Below are 21,221 nucleotides of genomic sequence, written 5' to 3'. Positions count from 1 at the left end.
ACTTATTTCTGTAAGAGTGTGTAGCTAGCCAAAAGGCTCTATTACAACAGCGCAAGGTTTGAGGTAAGTTGAACTATTAGAAATTCACAGAAGTTATAGCTTGGCCCAAACTGAACAGCAACGAGAGTTAGGAATGCAATATTATAAGTTTCAATCTGTCTGCCTCTACAAATTCATGGCCTATTTAATGGAAAAGGGGAGGGGGGGAAAGGAAAGAAAATCCATTCTCTGAAACCAAATTCCAATCCATTTTTGTTACAGTGAGAGTAAACACAGTAGGAGGGATCAACTAGCTGCATTTTTGTTACCAAGTGATTTATTTTGGCAATTGTCTTCAACACAAAAGCTCCCTCTATAAAGTCAGCAATCCCAGCTTTTGTAAGGCACTTCAAATCAACCACAAATCTTTAAATTCTACAACCACCACATACAATACAGTCAGACCAAAGCCAACTACAGAGATGACTGCACTGTCAGAGCAACCTATCATCGGAATCTGGTCTGGTGGTATAGCATCAAGTCCCCATTTCGGGACAGCCAAACTTCACAGCTACCATCATCCGACAACTGCAGCACCACTAGTCCAAATAAACTCCCAGATGAGAGAAAGTCTTTACAGTCACAAATATACAGGATAACCTGTGTCTAGCTACAATAAAAAAAATACAGCTTTGCTTAGACTCTTTGACACGGCTGCATATGGCCAACACATCTACTTCATCTACCGTAAATGTTCATGACCCTGCTATGGCCCCAGAGGTACCACTGTGTGAAATGCTCACATTTCTCAGCGCTTGCTACATTTCAACTCTCCAGTGAGAGCCATTTCACATCACAGACCTCTATCTTCAAAAGTTCTTTAGGAATCACCAGCTCTTTGTTTGCTTAAGCTTAGAAAGCTGCTATCTGCCCTGAGTTCCGGTTGAATAAATCCCAACTACATGGCGCTATCAGGCAACACACATTTGAGCTATGACAATACTTATCTAAGGTTGATAAACTTTGAACAGTTAAGTGCCCTAATTATTGTCATCTGGGATTCAAACCACAAAGCTTAAACAAAATCTGAAAGGGTCTTGAAAAGCCCTTTTATGCGCAATCTGAAGACCTGACTATAGGTAGGCCTATACTTTTCATTCTTCAACATGCAAGCATCTAACATCTGACAGTGATTCCAGATTTGGGTGGAATGGGAAAGAAACAAAAAAGAACTTGTACCGCCTGCGCAGAACAATTTGAACCAAACTAAACTCCCCATTTGAAAGCACTTGGCTCAAACTATTGTACCGGGTACAGTGAACTGAAGACAGGCGAGCTGAAAACAATACCCATATCTTGCTATTACAGCAATCAGTAAATAGATGGGTGCCACTCTTCTCAATGGCTGAAAATTGATGCATTACAAATGCTCATCAAGACGAGAGCCCATCCCAATGGGGTATCCGTTTACCTCAATCACTCCATGGTCTGTGAAACATCCTTTACCTCTGAAATAATCTGATTTTTAAAGGCCTGCGTGTGAATTTCTGCTGGAGAAAAAACTGCATTACTGACTTCAAACAAGACCATTTTGGGAAAATGTTTGCAGACCATCACAGGTAATGCATTAAAGGTGCTGTTAAACATTTTTGGAACCACCCACCTCGGTAGACCTGCTTGTTAACTGGACAAGGTCAATAGAGGGCTTTTGTGCCTACTGGACATGATCTGATAAGACTGACAGGTAGGCTAGTCCTAAAAGCACCTGGAATAACTTGGGCTCTGACCTGAGAGGTAGTTGGGATTGAGCATCTGTTTCAACCACAGTGTAGTTTCAGTAAATAGACCCCTATGAAGTGAGGTCAAGACCAACCCAGAAAGTGCATACAAGTGTTTAACAAGGTCGGTGATTGAGGGCGTGTGTCATGTCTCAGCTGAAATAGGATACAGCTCTAATATTGTTGATAGTACGTGTCATCATTGGAAGATGGCCTCTGAAGGCCTTTGTACAGGAAAAATCAAATTTTCTTTTGGAACATGCTTGGAATTTTTTCTGACCATGAACAGATTTTGTTTTAAGGGTATAACCAAGTAAAAACAAATCTAGTCAATGAGTTTGGTTAGAACTACTCGTTTATTAAACATTGATTTGGGATGCTGATGAGTCTTGGTATTAGGTTTAAAAAAAATAAAAAAAGAAAGAAAAAAAAAGAAAAGGGTTAAAACGAAATGGAACCTTAAGTAAACCGCTGACACGAGTTATAAACATTTACTCCTGGGAAAGAGCCATTTGATCAGGCCACATGTTTTTCATTTTGAAGGTTTATCGTCAAGAGGCAAGAGATGAAAAAGGGGCCAAATAACCCAAAGTTTAGCTTTCTATTCCTCAGCAGCTCTAAATTATCAAGTCATTAGGGAAAACTTAAATTACAGTGTGTATGCAGAGAATGAACCAGGAGATCAAGTTACACAAATTACACATGCAGCCTGACACACTGCTAGGACACCTGCTCTATCTTTAAATTTGATTTATGTCCAATGAACATGTCCAGAATCTAGTTAGAGTATCTAAGTATCTCTAGGGAACAGTAAAGAGCAGCGGCAGCATTAAGATCAGAGGACATATTCACTCACAAATTAACAAAATAACCCGATTAAGGCTCAAAATTAAATGAATCTGGCCTTAAAATTTAAAATAATATTCAGTTACAAGATTGTTTTTCATACCGTCACATGGTTTTAAAAGAGACACATTTTCTTGATTGTAATATTCCTATAATACTTATAAAGGCAACCTATAGAGTTTTGAGCTCCGGCAGTTTGTCTTGTTTAATCTGTTTGTCTCGCATATGCATACACAGTCCTGCCAATAGTGTCCGACAATTCCACTGATCTGCAGGTGGTGGTAATGTGCAAAAAACAAAGACACTAAAGGCAGTGAAGGAGAACACTACATGTACCCTGAGACACTCTCATTTTAAAACAAAAACAATCTGTCCAGACAAGCATTTCAGCACAGTTTCAAATGTAATATACAGGACATCACATGACCATTTACATAAACCGGAAACCGTTTATGTGGGAGCGACAAGTTCATGTACAGATCAAACAGCAACCTCCGTGTCTGAAAAAAATACAACAAGAACAGCAAATACCTGAAGGTCTTCAAATGGCCACTTGAGGCTGCCTCGAAAACTGAGTGAATCACCATAGAGTCCCATGTTAAAAAGCCTGACGTTATGGGTAGACATGAAAATGTTTACAAGCTCATTAAAAACATTTTTGGCCTGCATAGCTAATTTCCATGTTTCGGACAGAGGTTTTGTCCATCTTTATGAACAGTTTATGGTAGTAACTGGCAGCACCCAATCAGAGAGCAAATGTCTTCTAAAACTGCCCAACCGGACTAAAGTCCAAACTAGACCTGGTCAGCAGTGTTCACAAAAGCCATTGTTTTGGGCATCCTACAACTGATTTAGGTCGACTGCAGTCTGACTCAAGGAATGTGTACTGCAGATATAAGCTTGCCATTGGCCATGTCTTTTACACTGCTTTCTTCTCCCTTTTGTTACTTACACTTTACTGCTTTCAAAATCATCTTATGGGAAACAGCAAGAACCTCAGGTTAGCAACCTACCACAGCGAAAAGCTGAGGCTAAAGCTAAACCAGACTGAAAACAATTTCTGAGAGACTGCGATCCATTTTTCTATTTGACGGTCAAATTCCTGTTTTGTATTTTAGTGGTAGGCAAACAATTGGTTTTGTTTCCGGTACAGTCTTGTCTCGCTTAGCTTACACCACCACCTTCTGACAACACTATACAGCCTAGTTTATTTCCTTTAAGCAGTAAATGGAAACAAAACTAACTGGATTCTTTTTTGGCGACATTACAAAGTTTACCTAAATTTCACTTGACTACTGAAATTAAATATCTTTAGTGAGAGGTGTTTTAAATATTTTATCTAAAATCAGACACACCAGGTGTACAAAACATTAAATCCACCAAGGTTTAGACATGGAGAAGCCTGTGACAGTAAAACTAATTAACACAAATCCAGTCACACCAAACAGCGCTACATCTCTACAATTATGGTCAGCTTTCATTTTTGACCAAGTGTCATCTGTTTCAACCAAGAATTATTACAAAGCAGCCAGTGAATGCGCTCTGACTGAAGGTGTTGGAGAACTTGAAGTAGAATGCCATTGTTTTGAAGACTATTAACAAGATGAAATTCTGACAAATTTGCAGGAATTGTTACAGAAAAAAAAAAAATAACGATGAAATAAAATTGTTAAAATAGTTGCATTTTATTCCTTTGGATTGTTAGCTAGTTCACTTGAGGTCAGTTTCACTTATCAAATCATAATAATGTGTTAAGCTTGGTAGTCAACATACAAAGAGGATTTTTAGAGTGTACTACTCATTCTATTTTCACTTCAGGAACTACAGTTACATTTAACCATTATACACCAAAATTGAAATAAATGCTCTAAATAGTGGTGCTATGACAGATCTCCCTCTTAAAACGAGTGTCTGCACGCCTCTGCGGAGACTTTTGCTTATAAAGCTTTTACTGTTAACTACTAGCCTGATGGGTCTATTACAGACCATAGTAAAATCTGACTGAAGCTTGAGTCATACGGTGTCCTAGGAGACCATCTGACAGTGTGCTACAAGGCACAGACCATCACTGTTCTGTCTGGACCCACGCAGAACTCCAGCGAATAGAATCGCTGTGTGAAGAGGCAGAAGGTCAGACCGAGATCACATGATTACCAACTATGTTTACTACGATGCTGTGTGTGAAAGTTCAGGAGTCTGACCCACCAGATGCACTTTAAAGCAAGACCAACGGATTGTCATATGTCGGTAGCGAAAGGATACAATGAATGTTGATGAGATTACTGAAAGGATTACTCACCGACTCACACTCCCTGAGTTTCTTCTGGGCGCTGTCAAAATCGAAGTTCACGTACAGGCACTCCACAAACTCTGTGATTGGATCCTTGTAGGTGTAGGATTCCTGAAGATATAAAATCAGCCATTAATTCCAAATACATCCATATGTTTATGTAGCTAAGCTGCTGTTTCACATTTCATTATATAAAGTTAAGGCTTATGTTAACATGCTAATAACACTGACATACATTACATGTATTACATTAAATATAAAGCAAAATTGAATGTGATTAAGGATTTACTCACACTACCAATAATAATTGAAGAGTGCGTTTTCAAATCCAACAGAAATCTGTTTTGAATCTGCTTGTGAATTTTCATGAAATATAAAAATCCATGTTTTTCACTGACAATAACAACAATGTAGTCAAAATGACCACCTGCGAGGCACAATAGCAATAAACAATTTACAAGAGCTTAACTGACAACATGTTCTGAAATCCAAACAAGTCTAAATCAAGCTAAGAGAATGACTCCTAACCTGACCTGAGGCCACAGAGTATAGAGGCCCGAGCACATATTTTAGTGATTACCAACACAACCAAACATTGCGTAGATCTCCAAAACAGCTACTGTCATTGGTGGAGGGCATGGGCACGCTACAGTTGTCAGTTCACTGCCATTCATCAGAAGTAATGGGTTTAAGGCTTCTCCGGCTGGACTAAGACCAATATACACCCCATATTCTCAACAGGAAGTGTTACCAATGCTATTGGATTCCATGGTCAGTCACTCATCCTTTAAAACCTGTATGGCCAATAAGCAATGACCCAATAAGCATGTGCATTTTGTAAACACCACTGGGTGAAACAGGAAAGTCTTACCTGCTGTATGACCTTTACCAAATCCTTCAGAACCTGCCGACGCTTACGGACATCCTTGTTTGTAATGACCGCAGTGGTTAGGTAACGCAAGATGTGGGGGCACATAGTCTGGATAGCATTGAGATATCTGGAATAAGGGAGGATAAAAGTAATCACTTATCAGACCATTGTAAGCAAAGACATGATCTTTACAAGGACACACAATATAACATTTTGGCTGCTTATCAGGCTCCTGGCATTTTGAACAGGGAAAAAGCCTTTGCAGCTAAACAGATAAATGTCCTAACAGGACCTTCTTTGCTGCACATGAGCTTAAAGCCGTCTCTTTCATTAGTGTCCTATGAGAGGGGGGAGGAAAAGGAAACCCTGGCAAGAAGATATAGATCAGTGAGCAGGGACCTGCCCAGTAGCTGAAACTCAATCCATGAGGGACTGATGCTTCAACCACAGGTCAACTTGCTAAGGGCTGAACACTAGAGACACAACGTGGTTACAGGCTGATTCTAATCCCACATCAACCCTGGAGACAGTCTTCTGTAAAAATGTGTAACATGTAAGGTCAGCACATAAACACCGCTTTGTTTGTCAAGATGGTAATTAATTGGCATAACCTGTATCCCCAAAACCCCTTACTGGTTTCTAAATATCCATCTTTGAACTTCCCCATCCACTCAGTGCCTCACTGACCAAATTAAATGTGAAAAGAGGAAGTGGAGTGGGCCCCTTCAGGTCTCCCATAGCTATGGCCAGAGGAACACATGGTGTTCAGAGAAACAGTGCTGACAACAGTTTAATTAGCTGAATCGATTAAAGGGACAGGAGACCTGTGGCAGTTGTGATGTTGAGTCTAAAAACAGCAGTGGGCTACTTGGCATAGCCATCGTCGGCCTGGTTTTAGGAAAGCTCCCTCCCTCCCTTTGTAGTTGTTTGACTCCCGTGGAAGACCGCAGGGCTCCATGCTGTGTTCCTGATTAACTTACACCTACTCACTCTCCTGGGGGCTCCAATAACAAGCAATCTTGCATGAGTCACTGTACCATATCTTTCTTGGGGCATTCACCCTAACCCCACTTAAGGGACTTCATCTTTTTATTTTTTCAAGGGGAGTTTTGAGTCAACAAACACCACTGTACTGGTTTGCTGAAGATGCTACTGAGGCATGCAGCCAAGAAATCAAGTATGAGTTCAAATTTCCTCTTTTCAAAGGGGGCTGTGGGAGAACACAGAGGAGAGACAAGGAAACAAGGTTCCATTTCACAGCTTGTCAGGGGAAGAAAATCATGTCTAACGACTGAATGAGAGATTTTTATAATTAATTTGCTTGGCTTGTACTACTGCAGTAGCATTTGCCCATTTTGCACCTGTCATACTTCATTACTGAGCATTATTTCTACTCAAGAGTGTGCAGTCTGTCAATAGTACACAAACAAGGCTTTGGACCAGCATCTGCTGACTGCAGGGGTAAAGAAGGTCAAGTGTGGAGCTGAAGGCCAGCCACTGGTCACTGACTTCAGCCAAAGGAAGTACTGGTCAAGAGATGGGAAACAAGAGCCAAACCAAGCCTCAGTGGGGAAAACATGAGGTTTCTACACTGTGAAACTGCAAAGCACACAAAACTACCTCAGTTTGTCCAAACAGATGGTTGGGTGAGCTTTTCATGAGTAATTATTGGGCAGGCCTCCTTAATCATCCACAATAAAATTAAAAACTGAGTAAAATTCAGGGAACCAGACATTTGAGTGTGCTGTGTTGTGGTCGCCTGTCATACTGTCTGTGGAGCCCAATCATCTGTAGAATTATACAAGCCTGCAATCAGAACAGGGGGAGAGAGCTAAGACATCAAAATAGGTGGTGTGCAAATTTTAACACAGTGTATAAAGTTTCCGATCTGCGATACACATGGCCTGATTCTCGACTTGGAGAGTAAACAGACCACACGAAAACACACTTCTGAAACCACTTTGCAAATACCAGAAGGGTTCGTGAAGAAGCCCACCACCCAAAAATCGGTTATAAAGCTCAATGTTTGCTGTAAGTCAAGTTCATGCTACAAAATGACTCAAAAATTATTTAACACAGATGTTCTATAAATCCAGACCACACACATAATTATAACACATCAGACACAGGTTAAAAAACAAACAAACCAAAAAATAAAAATAAAACACAACACCACAGGACTACTAGATTGAATTTCTGTTGTTTTAAATGTGTTTTAATAGATAAAGACGACTTGACTAAAAGATCATCAGGAAAAGACATTCCCAAAATGTGCAAATCAATGTTGCTATACATCATCTCACAAGACATGACAGATTTTGGTGGAATTTCTAGATTAATTTTAAACCACTACATGCCGCTTTCAGTTTACCTTCAATTGCAGGACCAAGGTTCAACTGTGGTTTTCATATTGCGACTGTTTAGAGGAAAGGTCCCTTATTTTTACTGGGTGATGTGACATTCATTATGTTATTAAAAACATCCCTGTACAAACCTTTCTACTCTACATGAACTCTGCAAAAGTGTGATGGGTTGTAACACAATTAGGACCACACTCACTGGGTGCCATCGCATCTTGGAGGTGTTACTTTAAAGCATTTTGTAAACAGAAACCAAGAATACAAGATAAAGAATTCCAGAGACCAGACCAACATCCTGAAAGAAGCATTACAAGTCGCAAGGTACAAATCGCAAAAACAAGATGCAGAAATTTGTCAGTGAGGACTTCAGCGACAGGCATTGTATCCAGGCAACCATATGTATAACTAATCATGTGATCACAAGTTCACCTATATGTACAGGGAGAATTGCGATTCAGACCTTGGCTTGTGGTTCTGCCCCAAAAGAACGTTGTATGATCTTCTGGCCTAATTACCCACTCAATATGCAACTACATCCTACTATTCTCTCAACTGTGTTTAATTTTCTGGGTGTAAAAGAATGAATGGAATTAAGAAACTGAAAAAATGAATATATTGTAATATAATGATAACTTACTGTGGCTGATACAGGAAAAGGTCAATGATGTTGTCTCTGCCCTTCGGGTGGTTGAAGAAGACAAAAAGAGACCAGTGAATGAGCCAGGTCCTTTGCTGGAGAGACTGAAGAGGGGAGCTGACAGACTGCACAAGACCACGGCAGAAATCCAGTATAGCAGAGGGGGAAAAAGGTGCAAAAAAAGACAAAGATAAGATAAAAACAGACATTTAATGACATCACGCATACAAAGCTGTGTAATTCTTCAGTGAGGCACAAGAAAAAATAAATCACGAGTGCTTCCCTTTTGACTTGCAATCAATCAAATAACAAAAACGACTTCATACTGAATTCCAAATTCTTAAGTAGTCAGATGAGTGCGTGTGGTAAGAAATAAAATGCCACAGCAGAGCTGTACTGCAAGTGAAATGTCAATATGGGAGTCTATGTAAGAGAATCTAAATGCGGTATCAAATTCTGAGAAGTGGGGCATTTACGTTGTTATCGATAGTCTCTCTCAGGCGGGTGAGGTCCTCCATGGCTGCCTCCCAGTTCTGCATCAGGATCTCAGAGGCCAGCTTCCCCCACAGTGAGTTCAGGGCATTCCTGTCTGTAGACGGGACCTTGGGAACAGATTACATGGCACACTTGTTAAAATCCGATGAATCATTCCCACACACAAAACAAGTGTTTTTCCACATTATTTGACAGACTAAATAATAAGAGTGTTCTTATGCTGATTGGCAGACTGTTTAACATGTGCATCCATAAACGGTGTGCCAGGGCTTGTCACTATTCGCTTGGCTTCAGTGGCACTGCGACATGGTACAGTGACTTCTCTCATTTATAATGGATAAACAGATTAAATCATGTCATGCTATGGGAATGGAGCTTGACAGACAAGAGAAATGAATTATGAAAGACTGCTTAGATTTATATGAAGCCAAATTTGCTTCACTTTCAGGTAAATTATCACAGTAAGTAAAGACATGTAAATGTCATAACATGGACAATCTGTCACTTTTGTTTTCTGGGCAATTTACTGGAACCAAAACATTCTGGTTCCAGTGGGGTTTACCTGACTGGATAATGCTTCAGATCCTCAAGTCTAATGGAATTCCAGCAAGGATAAACTAATGTTCAATATCTGCATTGGTGGTCAATAAGAGAAATCAGAGATTTAGGAACATGGGCCCATAAAGCTATACGAGATACAAAACGAATGGTCAACAATGACAACGTCTAACTTATAATGTGTAGCATGAATGTGTAGCTGAGATGTTGCAGACACATTCATCTGTGGCATTAGTATTAAAAAGACTGTATTCCATCACCAGAAACATCCACACCAAATATTAGGCTCCAACTTACATTTCACACATATACTAGCTAAAAAATGTCCCACAAGCTCAACTATAGGGAAAAAGTAGCTGTAGCTGACGGTAAGGCAGAAACACTTTGCATCTCATAAAGTTGTAGCAGGGGACACTACTCTGACCTACAACATATTACTGAGGGTCTACTTGTGACCGATTATAATAGAGTTGTCTTAGTTTTTTATAAAATCTAACTGGGAAAAAAAAGTTTTCTTCAGTTCATATAATTGCAAACTGAGCGTTCTTAAGACTGTTGTAACATTTTGGTGAGTAAATTATGGACTTCTGACATGAAATATTTTATTTCGCCAAGTTTATTTATACATTTATTGATGACTAAATATATTGAGCAGGTTGTCAGTCGCCTAAAACAGGACATGAACTAACCTCCCGAATGATCATGCCCAATATATACATTGAAACTGAGTACCTGAGGGAAATTTGCTTTGTTAACATTTTTTTGCGAAGCATACCTCACTGGAAACGAGAATGATAACTGCAATACTCTCCATTCACTACCTTCTGTAACTCAGGACAGGTCTGTCATTATCACAAGGTAATTAGGCTGAAATATGAACTGACGCTAACAAGTCACATCTTTGTGAGGATAATTACTCTCAAGTATGTTGCAGGCTACTGTTTCTGATTTCCAGAATAGGCTAAAACAAACAGAAGAATCAGGTAATGAAACACAGGTTGAGAATGCCTCTGAACTTCAGTAGCGCAATCACCCCGTAGTGGACATTGGACAACACCCTAGGGCTCATGGGAAACTCTGCGCCACAGTAGTTCTTGATAACACCCAACACCAGACGTAGTGACATGAGTCAAGCAGGAAGTCAGGGTGGGTGTCTGCTGAGCGTCCAGAGAAACCTAGATGCTAACCGCACACCCCCATACACCATTGGACAGCCGCTGAAGGAGACTGTGAGACACGACAGATGTACACGTAGAGGAAACGCTAAAAAAAGAACAGGTTTCCGCTGGAACCCCACAAATTGGTAAGATTATTCAGATATAAAGAGGTTTTGTTGCTTAGCAAATATCTGCTACAGTCTGATAACATTTCAACAAACTGCTATAATATGAGACGATGGCAGGTAACAGGAAAATATTTTGAAAATCTCTTGTGGTATTCCCTTAAAGGAGAACACAGTAAGATAATGTGTCCATCCAACCAGTCAGAGCAGCAAAGTCTTTGATCACAGAGCAAGGCTCAGGTCTATCATGAATGATTTTTTTAAGTGCAGAAGTCCTAAGAAAGATCAGTATTGTAACTCTGAGAGAAGAAACTGGCTACACTGCCGGTATAAAGGTCAGCGTTTCATCTGTTGAAGTGTTTTGTTTTGTTTGCTATTTTTTTCTCTCTTGGAAGTCCCTGCCTGCTACGTTTGGCTGACCTCCAGGTCATTATGGCAGCTTTCTACACACACACAGTCTGGCTTTCACTAGTGGCCACGCTAGAAAAGTTTCAATACCTGGGTTTTTCCAGCAGTTACCTTAAGTTTCCATTGGTTTGTGAAATGGGCACATTTTCGCTGACTGACCAGCAACAATAAATTTACTGTGCTGGGGATCCGTCGGGATACTCAATCTTTATTCTTAACATTCAATCCCTGCATTAAGTGATGATATGAATAAGTTGCTCTTTTCGGGCTAGGCCACACTGTAACAAGACCTGAGGCATGGATTTTGCAAGGCTGGCTTCCTTCGTTTAATTGACTAGGTTTCCCACGTTAAATGACTTTATGGAGCCTCACCTCTCCCATACGGGGGAGGGAGAAACAGACAAGGGGCCTGTGAGGATGGGAGGTCCACAAAAACACTGAAAAGGGAGGAGGGGGAGAGCAGTATACAGATTCCCACTAATGAAATCCATTTCTACCTTTCCCTCTTCTAAAAAGCCTCTTGCATTGTCAAGAGTAAGCAACAGATATCTAGTTACAGAGGCTGATCTGGCTGGAACTTAAAATGAGGGCTCTAACAATTTGAGGGGTAAAAAGAAAAAAAAAACAACTCTGTGCTGGACTTCGAACAACATACCTCAATTAGAGCAATTTTGGTTTATTTAGACTGAGTTGCAAAGCCATAAACAACTGTTGTTGGAACAGTGGGACATATCCTTTGCATGCTTTTGAAGACTTTTCTTTAATGTTTCTTTTTTTGAGAGGGAGTGGACACGGAAAGCTTGGACGAATTACTTGTCATCTTGTCTCAGATGCATCTCTTCCTTTTACTGATTTGAGCGGATCACTAAAATACCCTTCAAATGAAGTACCCAACTGCTTTGCGTTAAGAGGGTTATTTGTAGGGAAGAGGGTTCACCATTGCTCAGAGTCACTGCCAAGTTTTTCAAGAGGGGACACTCCAGCATGATGAATGTGCACGACTACCCAGAGTCAGTGACATCCGAAAGACAAGCGGCAAGGCAGTGCAGTATCAAATGCCAATTAGAATAGGAACAAAAGATGGTCTTAATGTTTTTCACTCTAATGAATAGACAAAATGTTGATCTTATTCTTGCCCATTCTTCCCGGGCTGGCTTTGGCATGAGCCCTTGCTTTACCACAAAGTTAAATGCTGAACCAAAGACAAACAAAAGCTAGAGGACAAGTGAGTGACACTTGGAAACCACCGACTATGCAGGCTGGTTCCCCTGGTCATTCAGTTGAGTTGAACTTACTAACACTTGATGTAAGATAACAAAAAAAGGAGTCACAATAGAGCTAAATTTTGGGTGGAAATTCGGATTTATTCCAAATGCAGCGATTATCTAAGTCAACAGGGGATTTGCTACAAGCTTGAAAAAGCTCTACAGATGATCTCAGAGGAGGCGACAAGCAACGGCTCCACAAATCATCCTGGACACAAGTCCCACTGTTAGTGTGCAGGTCACACCATTTAGCAGTGTCATATTACAGGCCTATGACTGTTAGTTTGTGTCCACAATGGGGCAGACGTACTGGGCAAATCAGATGATGTATCGATCTTTACGGCGAGAATCATGACACACAATCTGAATCACATTCTTCTTGCCTACAGGGCACCTATATGCATGTCAGTTAAACTGAAGGCTAAAGACCCAACTCATGAATCTCTACATACTGTTTCTGATGTTATTCTGAAAGTTGTGACCAGAAGCATTGTAGTCGGCACTATTCTTTGTCTATCATGCTGTCCTTGGTTTACAAAATAAAATCCCAGATTGCTGTTGCGGCGGCCCTCTATGTCATTGAGTTACTTCTCCAGTGAGTCTCTCGGCCTGTTGATGGTCTCCGTCATAGACTGAAGCTGGCAACAATAATCAACTATCTTTCCATAGAAAGACTATTTCAAGTGGCAATCCCTGGGGCTGAAAATTGAAGTCAAAACAAAATCCCAATATATTCTACAAACTACTATGGAGGAACAACAGCAATGGTATAAGCAAAGACCAGAGATTTCTTTGCTTGGCTTTATGACGAGGGGAAGTTAAGTGGCCATCACTGACCGTCAATGGCCAAGAGATCTTTACGTATCCTGTCTCAGCCCCAGTTATGCTCCACTTCTTCGTATATTTTTAGAATAGCAAGGAGTTAGGAGGAGTAAGGCACTGCCAACATGGTGACGGTGGTATATTGAGCTCCAAAACTGCTCTTCATGAAGTCTATGATTGACATCACAAAGGCTTCATCCATCTTTATTTACAGTCTGTGACTTTATGGCATGCTTGTTTTGCTCTGCAGCTTTAGTCAGCACATGAACAAGTTCTCCACCTGCTGCAAGTTCTGGTTAAAGTGGCCCTCAAACTCATAGCTAGTCTCAAATTGCCAGCCCAATCTGTAGAACATTATGATCTGGTTGCACCACACTGTAATTCTACTATAGGGATGAAAAACGCTCTGGCTTGAAGGGTTTTGGTTTGTATTTCTTTAAACCAAGCACAGTGTCGTCGGGGAGGCTAAGCAAAGGATGCGGCTTTGGTGTTCCCTTAAAATAGTGATGGTGGAATATTTGTAGTGGAACATTTGCATGCAGGGCGATAAGCACCATCAATAAAATAGATAATCCACTGCAAAAAAAAAAAACCTTGGTAAAACTTGACATTTTCAGAGTGGTGGCTTGCTGTAGGTTGTTGTCATTTCCCATCGTGAAGAAAACAGAACACACAGAGAACGAAAGTGGGAACTCAAACTGAAATGAGTGGTGGCTTAAACCCGCATCCTATATCCGGTGAGTCAGACTAACTCATAACGGATCTCACCGGCTGCAGCCCAAGGAGATGGATTTGGAGTCCATCCACAGGACAGGCATCACAGTGGAGAAGCAGCTTGATGAGGAGGTAATAAAACACGAGACAAGGTGGTATCTTCAAATTAAAATACTTATATAGCACTCTTAATGGCGTGATCTGTTTAAGTTCTCTAAAAAGCAGATCATTCATTTAAGATCACCTACGATCCAAGTTAGTCAATTCAGCCACCTTTATGTCCATGTGTTTCTCTTTTTTCTGGATATACATGTGGTTACGAAAGATTATAAACTGAACAGATGAAACACTCGTGTTGTTTTTGCTTTTGTGTTTCCTCTAGTTCACTCTCATTGAGATCCACAGTTGCTGACTCAACTCTTCTCACATTATCATCCTCATATAATGTGATAAAACCGTACTTTAACTCAAACTTAGTTTTTGCCCAGGTTGTTGAAAGGTTTCGGCCTCTTGAGAGACAGCAGTTGTTGCAGCGATTTGCACCTACTCCATTCTCTAACTTGTTCATCTTTCACTCATTTCTGAGGGCAAAGAGAGAGAAGCCACAAATGCAAGAAACTAGGCAACAAGCCTTTTTGTTTATAGAGGAAATAGGGAGTGTGCATGTGTACTGTAGACTGCCAGTGCTTTCTCTGAACTGCAATTTTCTTCCACTGCCAGACAGACTGTGGTATTATCTGATTTGAAAACATTTACATGAAATTCACTTAATCAGACTCTTTGTATTGTATAAATTTATCCTTGTCCTCCAGCTCATCTTTTCAAGTTGAGTATAAAAAGAGTCTGACAAAGACAGCTATTAATAATGTACATTTTATTTGGAACCCCTGCAACTAAAGCATACATTCTTTCAGAAACACCTTGCTAAAAAAGTGACCCTCTTGATGCTAACTAAGAGATGCCTTGCATAACTAAACACTTAAGCTCAGAAGTCGTGACTAGGGACTCTCTGGCCACAGCACTCAAATCAATAGGCTGTCTACTGGGGCCCGCCCCGTGAGAAGACTACAGACAGATTATGCAGTCCGCTACTGATCACTTGGCCCAGTAAAAGATCCTATTCAAGTCCTAGAGCAGCAGTCTCCTCCTAATACAGAAGACGTGCAAGGAATTGAATAGGCAATGACGTAAGCTTTTCACATTCAATTACTTCTAAGTGTTCTTTTCCTCTCCGATGCAAGCATTGGCCTTTTGAGGAATTAAACCAATCTGGCAAACATAATGTAATGTTCAATTTTAATATGTCTGAGAAATGCCATAAGCTAGTATATAAATGAGGATTGTGAAATACTACTGACACTCTGTTAAGTGAGGTGAGGGGTACAGTTATCAGAAAATATCTGTTGATATTAACTGGATTGTGACTGCATTAAATGCGCAAAGAAAAAAGAAAGTTGAAAGCTTACCAAGACACGGAAGAAGTAGAGGTATTCTGCAGCACCGGAGTAGTTTCCACACTCGTACTGGAACTTGGCATATCTGTACAGCGTGTCTAAGTACTCCTGACGAAACTTCAAGAGAAATACAGTACGAGAGTATCAATATCACAAACAGAGAAAATGTGAATCATTGTTAGACCAAGTTAAACAATACTTGAGCATATTTTCAATTCAAACTTTGTGCTTGTGCTCTAATTTTTTGCAGCTGTGGTGCTTAAGGAAATTCCAGTTTTGTCTGTGTTTTAGGGTGGAAATGTCGCACTTTTAGTCATTTGGTAAAATTACTTCTGTGCTACACCAAACATATTTGATATAATCTTAACTAAATAGCAAATCTAAATTTAATTTAATATTTATTTGTAGCAGTAACATAAAGTCCCTGCCGTGGTGGCACACCACTGCTAAATGTACATAGAATAAACACTGCTATATCATATCGGTGGTATTTTTGCCATGAATGGAAAGGGAATATTTAACTTTTGTAGCAAATCTGCCCAGATGTGGTCATCTGAAATAATTCAGAAATACATATGTATATATAGGCCTATCATTTCAAGCCTACTTGTCTTCCTATATTTAACTGTCCTTCCTGATGTCCAGTATCTCAGAGCAGTGTACACTGACGTCAAGCTATTCACAAAGATTCAGTACAACCGTGACAGGCAGTGGGCGCGTTGGGCCGCCCAAGCCTTTCCCACACCAGGCTGAGGGGCCCTGAGCCTGTGCTGTGTGGAGGTACACTGAGGACAGCATGCAGGTCAGCGGGATACCGGAGTGGGAGGGGACCGATGGAGGGGAGGGTAAGAAGCCAAACATCACGGTAAATATAGAACCTCCGGCATTCTTGCGGCTCAATCCACGAGTCCCGAGCTACTCCGTTTATTCTTAACAATTCACCACAGAATGTAAATGTCCACAGAATTTGTGCAAGCCATACAAACCCCGAAAATGAGTTAAGGGTTTTGGGAAGTAATTCTGTATTTCCCTGCTCAGCCCGTCCCTCCCACTTTGCCCCTAAAACAACCATGGGTTCACACAAGAGCCATGGGAAATGCAGTGAAGAAGTGAGATGTCAGCAAATCAGGCCAACTTACATTGTGTTTTTCTGCCAAATAGTCAAAGAGCATTCGTCCATCTCTGAAAAAAAAAGCAAGAAAGTTCCTGTAGTTAGAGGCCATTTAACTTGAGTTGCCGTTTGGCTGACATGCTGGTGTTTAGAGCGCGCGATTCAGGTATATTTTTCCACTTCTGGTCTAAATCAAGAGTCATACATAAATGAAGACCATTTCACTTTTAAAACAGTGTGATGGACTGTTTATTACCTCTGGTTTGGCCACTATAAATCACTGCTAGCCATGTCTAACAAATTACGTCTGGTGAATAAAGTGAATACTGATTTCTCAGCAAAGCTTCTGTGTCTCTATGGGTTTGTCAAAATAAAGGAATGCACTGGCTGTTCAACACAGTTGTATCCCAAATGCATTTTACAACTTTGCCTGTGACATAAAATCTATTTATGTGAACACCACACTGAAACTATGTGTGTTTTTAGGGTAAGTTCACTTTTACAATGGGAATGAATGAGTGTGCATTTGCTGGCACAGATGGGATGTGTGTTAAATGAATTTAATTTAGGTGGAGGCAGGATTCTTCACTGCTTCAGGACAGGTTGTCTCTGCTTGGAGGCTAAAGATGGATGGTTTCTATATGCTCCTGGGTGACTTCCCTACAGTGTGGAATGTCAGTATGCTGTGAATAGCAGGAACATTGATGCTGAAAATTGATCACAGCCACAAGCCACTGCACATACACATCCCCTCATAGATAATTATCTGTGCAATGTCTTAAAAGTGGTACCACATTTCATATATTTTGCTTTTCACTTCTGAGGTTTAGATGAGAGTCAGTGCTGAAAACACCATGAAGCCATTGGCAGCATGTTGATGCAGACTTTCTAAAGGGGTTTTTATTGCTTTAACAAGTCCACACAAATGAGGACATAAATCATAGGTAACATAGATCATAAAAGTGACAGATTGTTTACAGATATGGTAAAATCATGATTGATTATTATATTTGAGCTCGGTTTTGCGGCTTCAGTAATGTTCAGATAAGGCCTGGAAGAATAAGAATAGACGCCTATCAGCTAATTGTCCAATAAAAAATTTAAGAAGAGAAGAAGTTTATTATTATGCAAAATGCTTTGTAAATCTGTGTGGTGTGGACATGGTGTGGATCTTTTAACCCCCAATGGACAAGGCACTAATTTCTAGCACTGATGAGCCTCTAATCCATACATTAAGCTAAAAGCAAGCAACAGTACAAAGCATAGCTTTAGACCATAATGGTGAAGTACAACTGTTGCATGTCCTTTGGCTTGAGAGACAATACTTCAGTGACCCCAGATGATGTTCTACTGTTTTTCAAATCCAGTGGTATGAAGAAGAAAAAAAAAAACAGTGTATAACGTAACACAGATACATGATTCCTCGTCTAAAACTAAGATTTCCTCTTTACTCTATACTGACAGCAAACTAACAATTACAGAGAAAAGCCCTTTAATCAGGCTTCATATCTCACCTAACAGTTCCTACTAATCTGTGGCTTAAATAAACAAATGTCTGCAACCAATGCACAAACTGAAAGGAGATAAAAATGGAAAATGCTCTTGATTAAGTGTATATACTCTCGCCAAGAAACAAAGGAAAGGATAAATGCTAAATGTGACCAAACTATTTTAGTCACTGTACATGACAAAACAGTCTTAATAAAGTTAACCACAACATCAAGCAGCTGTCTTTGTTTTTTTAGCCTTTGTGTTTGCTAACTTCACTCAGCAAAAGCTCTGAAAAGGCTGAATACATTTTTCATTCAAAATGCAGTTCCGTGGACTCTACAAAATGCCTTTGCAATGCTGCTGTGCTGTCTACTGTTTCAAATAACAGGTTTTACTAATACTAAAATCATGGCAGTGCAACCAGCTATAAATTTCACAACCTCACTAAGACATAGTATGTCTTGCATGAAATCAGTTTAAGGATAATGATTAAATACAGAGGAAAGATACTAATTGTGATTAGAAAATAACAGGCTTTACCTGGTGGACTGCATCTGCCTTGTTGTCTCTGGGTCCTCAAACATTTTCACAATGGGTTCGGTCTCTGACTGGAGCTGCTTCAGCTGGGCCACGACCTCTGTCCTCTTCTCCCTCAGAGCTGACACAGGGAGGATAAAGAAAGCCATCAGCTACAGCAACACCATAAACCAGCATGTACATGGTCTGTACCCCAGTGGTGAAAACGCTGTAAAACAAAGTTTACTGCTAAATCAATCTCAATGGACTGAGCGTGGTGTAGCGCAGTAGCTCTTTATGATGTCTATCAAGCAGTATTAATATATGTCTTGGTTTTGTGTGGGTCAGCTGTGGAGAATGAAGGATGAGTCGTGTGTATTCACCAAAAGCCATCACTTACTATGGGGAATTTCCTTCTCAGAAAACAGGCTTCTGTACACATCCATGGCGAAGTCCACCATGTTTGTGTCACTGAGAAGGTCCAGTTTTCCATGAAGCAGCTCCTGCTCATTGTAGATCTATAAACAAATCAAAAAAATAAAAATACAACATACAAAACAGAACAGGGGGGATGTTTATGTGCATTATTATTTAACCAGGAGGTTCTAATTAAGTTACAAACACCGCTAAATTTGGTTTCCAATGTAATAATTGTTACAAGGCACAACGTATTTACTGGATAATGAATTTAGCCCGTGTTTTCCATAACTTCTGGACATGTCTTCATGTCCAACTCCACAACCCCAAAAGGTTATGTGAAATATCACGGCCTTTAATGTGTATGTAACGTTACGCCGTAACATAACCATTGTCCCTATTGTTACATCTCACGACGTTGAATTTAACTTATGTGATCTTCAGCACTGTTTCTGCTGTTCACTACACATAGATTAAAGGTTTCAAACACTGCTAAAGTACCTGACTCTGATGTTAGCTTTGTGAATTAACCTCGAGGTTACCCAGCCTTAATGCTAGCGCTCCTGGTGGGACTCTGCTGGCCCCAGTCGTCGTGTTAAGTGTTTGAATGTTGTTGGTAAGTATTTTCAAGATGGTAAAGGAAACCTAGAAACTGCAGCCTAAATTTCTGCTCCGACCTTAGGCGTTTTTATTTCGATTTAACCACTTTTTTTAGCTTGCAAATGTTAGCCTTACACGAGATAGCCGGTTGAGGATTGTTTCGTTGCCCAGTACATCCCCACTGGGCGGCTACATCGATTAACTGCAGAATGAACGTCTCCATGAAAGTCCCGCCCAACAACTATGTAAAACCTGCTGCTCCCGGTTGAGAAAACGCACGCTCTTACACACATCCGACTATGTAAGAGCGCGAGCGTGGTTTAACCAGTGTAAAGTTGAACATAATCAACTGCACAACTTCCGGTACTTGCTTTTCCACTATATTATTAACTGAACTCCTGACCAGTCCTGATAATGTACCGAAAATTTCCTGTCAGTTTAGTTTGGTTTGGATTTCACTGCTAACACTGATGTTATCGCTGCTCGGCAGTTTTAATGCGTTGGTTTCCCGAATGCTTCTGAGATTTAATCATTTAATCAAAAGTTGACGCGTCTCTCCGCTTTTATTTTGAGTGCGGTTGGATACACTTCCTGTTACGTGACGCTACCTTTACATAGCGGCAGAAAAATGTGGCCAACTCCTCAGCGTGCGAGGCTGTTGAAACAGTTTTAAACCTATATATTGTTGGTTAAAAATCGCGAAAAAATATACCGAAGTATTAGTGTTTCAATATATTTCATACCTCTTTAACAGACAGGAACTCCAGCAGCGGAAAAACGAGATGACGGTCTAAAAAGTGGGCAATTTTGGTGGTGAGGTCGTACTCCGCCATCTTTGCTCCGGGAGAAAGGAAGTAGATGTGTGATGCAGCGGTCTAGAGAGGAATTGGCCAATCAGCGATAACCTCAGCATTCCTAATAGGAATCACCAACAACAAAGATTTGTAATGCTGATGTTATACTAATATTATGAAGTGTATCCAAACGCCATACTTTATGCCGGTAGAATTATTAATAAAAAATAAATTGTAAATTGTCTTGTTATGTAATAGATAGATAGATAGATAGATAGATAGATAGATAGATAGATAGATAGATAGATAGATAGATAGATAGATGCTTTCTGGCCTGTTGCATGAGCCCATACAACTGATCCAATTTAATATCTTTTCAGTTTGCATATATTCTTACCGTGTTCAGTTTTGCCATTGTTTTCTCAGTCTTAGAATGCCAAACATAGTTTTAAACCACTTTCAGTTATATTCATGCTTCTGCAATGTGCAAGATTATGACCTGCTGGTTTAATTCGTTCCTTCATGACTGGTGA

The 21,221-nt window shown here is 40.2% G+C and overlaps 1 protein-coding gene across 1 annotated transcript in view; it reads right to left on the bottom strand.

Annotated features, from left to right (window-relative positions):
- LOC103359619 (eukaryotic translation initiation factor 3 subunit E-A) overlaps positions 1-20,752 on the bottom strand; it is a 28,775-nt gene extending 8,023 nt beyond the window's left edge. The window contains exons 1-9 of the mRNA XM_008285042.1: positions 20,638-20,752; positions 19,278-19,395; positions 18,902-19,019; positions 16,899-16,941; positions 15,772-15,876; positions 9,238-9,363; positions 8,762-8,886; positions 5,765-5,891; positions 4,903-5,004 (exon numbers count right to left, since the gene is read on the bottom strand). Coding sequence (XP_008283264.1) covers positions 4,903-5,004; positions 5,765-5,891; positions 8,762-8,886; positions 9,238-9,363; positions 15,772-15,876; positions 16,899-16,941; positions 18,902-19,019; positions 19,278-19,395; positions 20,638-20,727 — 954 coding nt within the window. The 5' untranslated portion in view covers positions 20,728-20,752. The remainder of the gene's footprint in view (positions 1-4,902; positions 5,005-5,764; positions 5,892-8,761; positions 8,887-9,237; positions 9,364-15,771; positions 15,877-16,898; positions 16,942-18,901; positions 19,020-19,277; positions 19,396-20,637) is intronic.
- Positions 20,753-21,221: the final 469 nt, after the last annotated feature.

The sequence above is a fragment of the Stegastes partitus genome, unplaced genomic scaffold, assembly GCF_000690725.1.
Source record: "Stegastes partitus isolate 25-593 unplaced genomic scaffold, Stegastes_partitus-1.0.2 Scaffold384, whole genome shotgun sequence".
NCBI lineage: Eukaryota > Metazoa > Chordata > Actinopteri > Pomacentridae > Stegastes > Stegastes partitus.
This window is presented reverse-complemented; position numbering and strand designations above follow the sequence as displayed.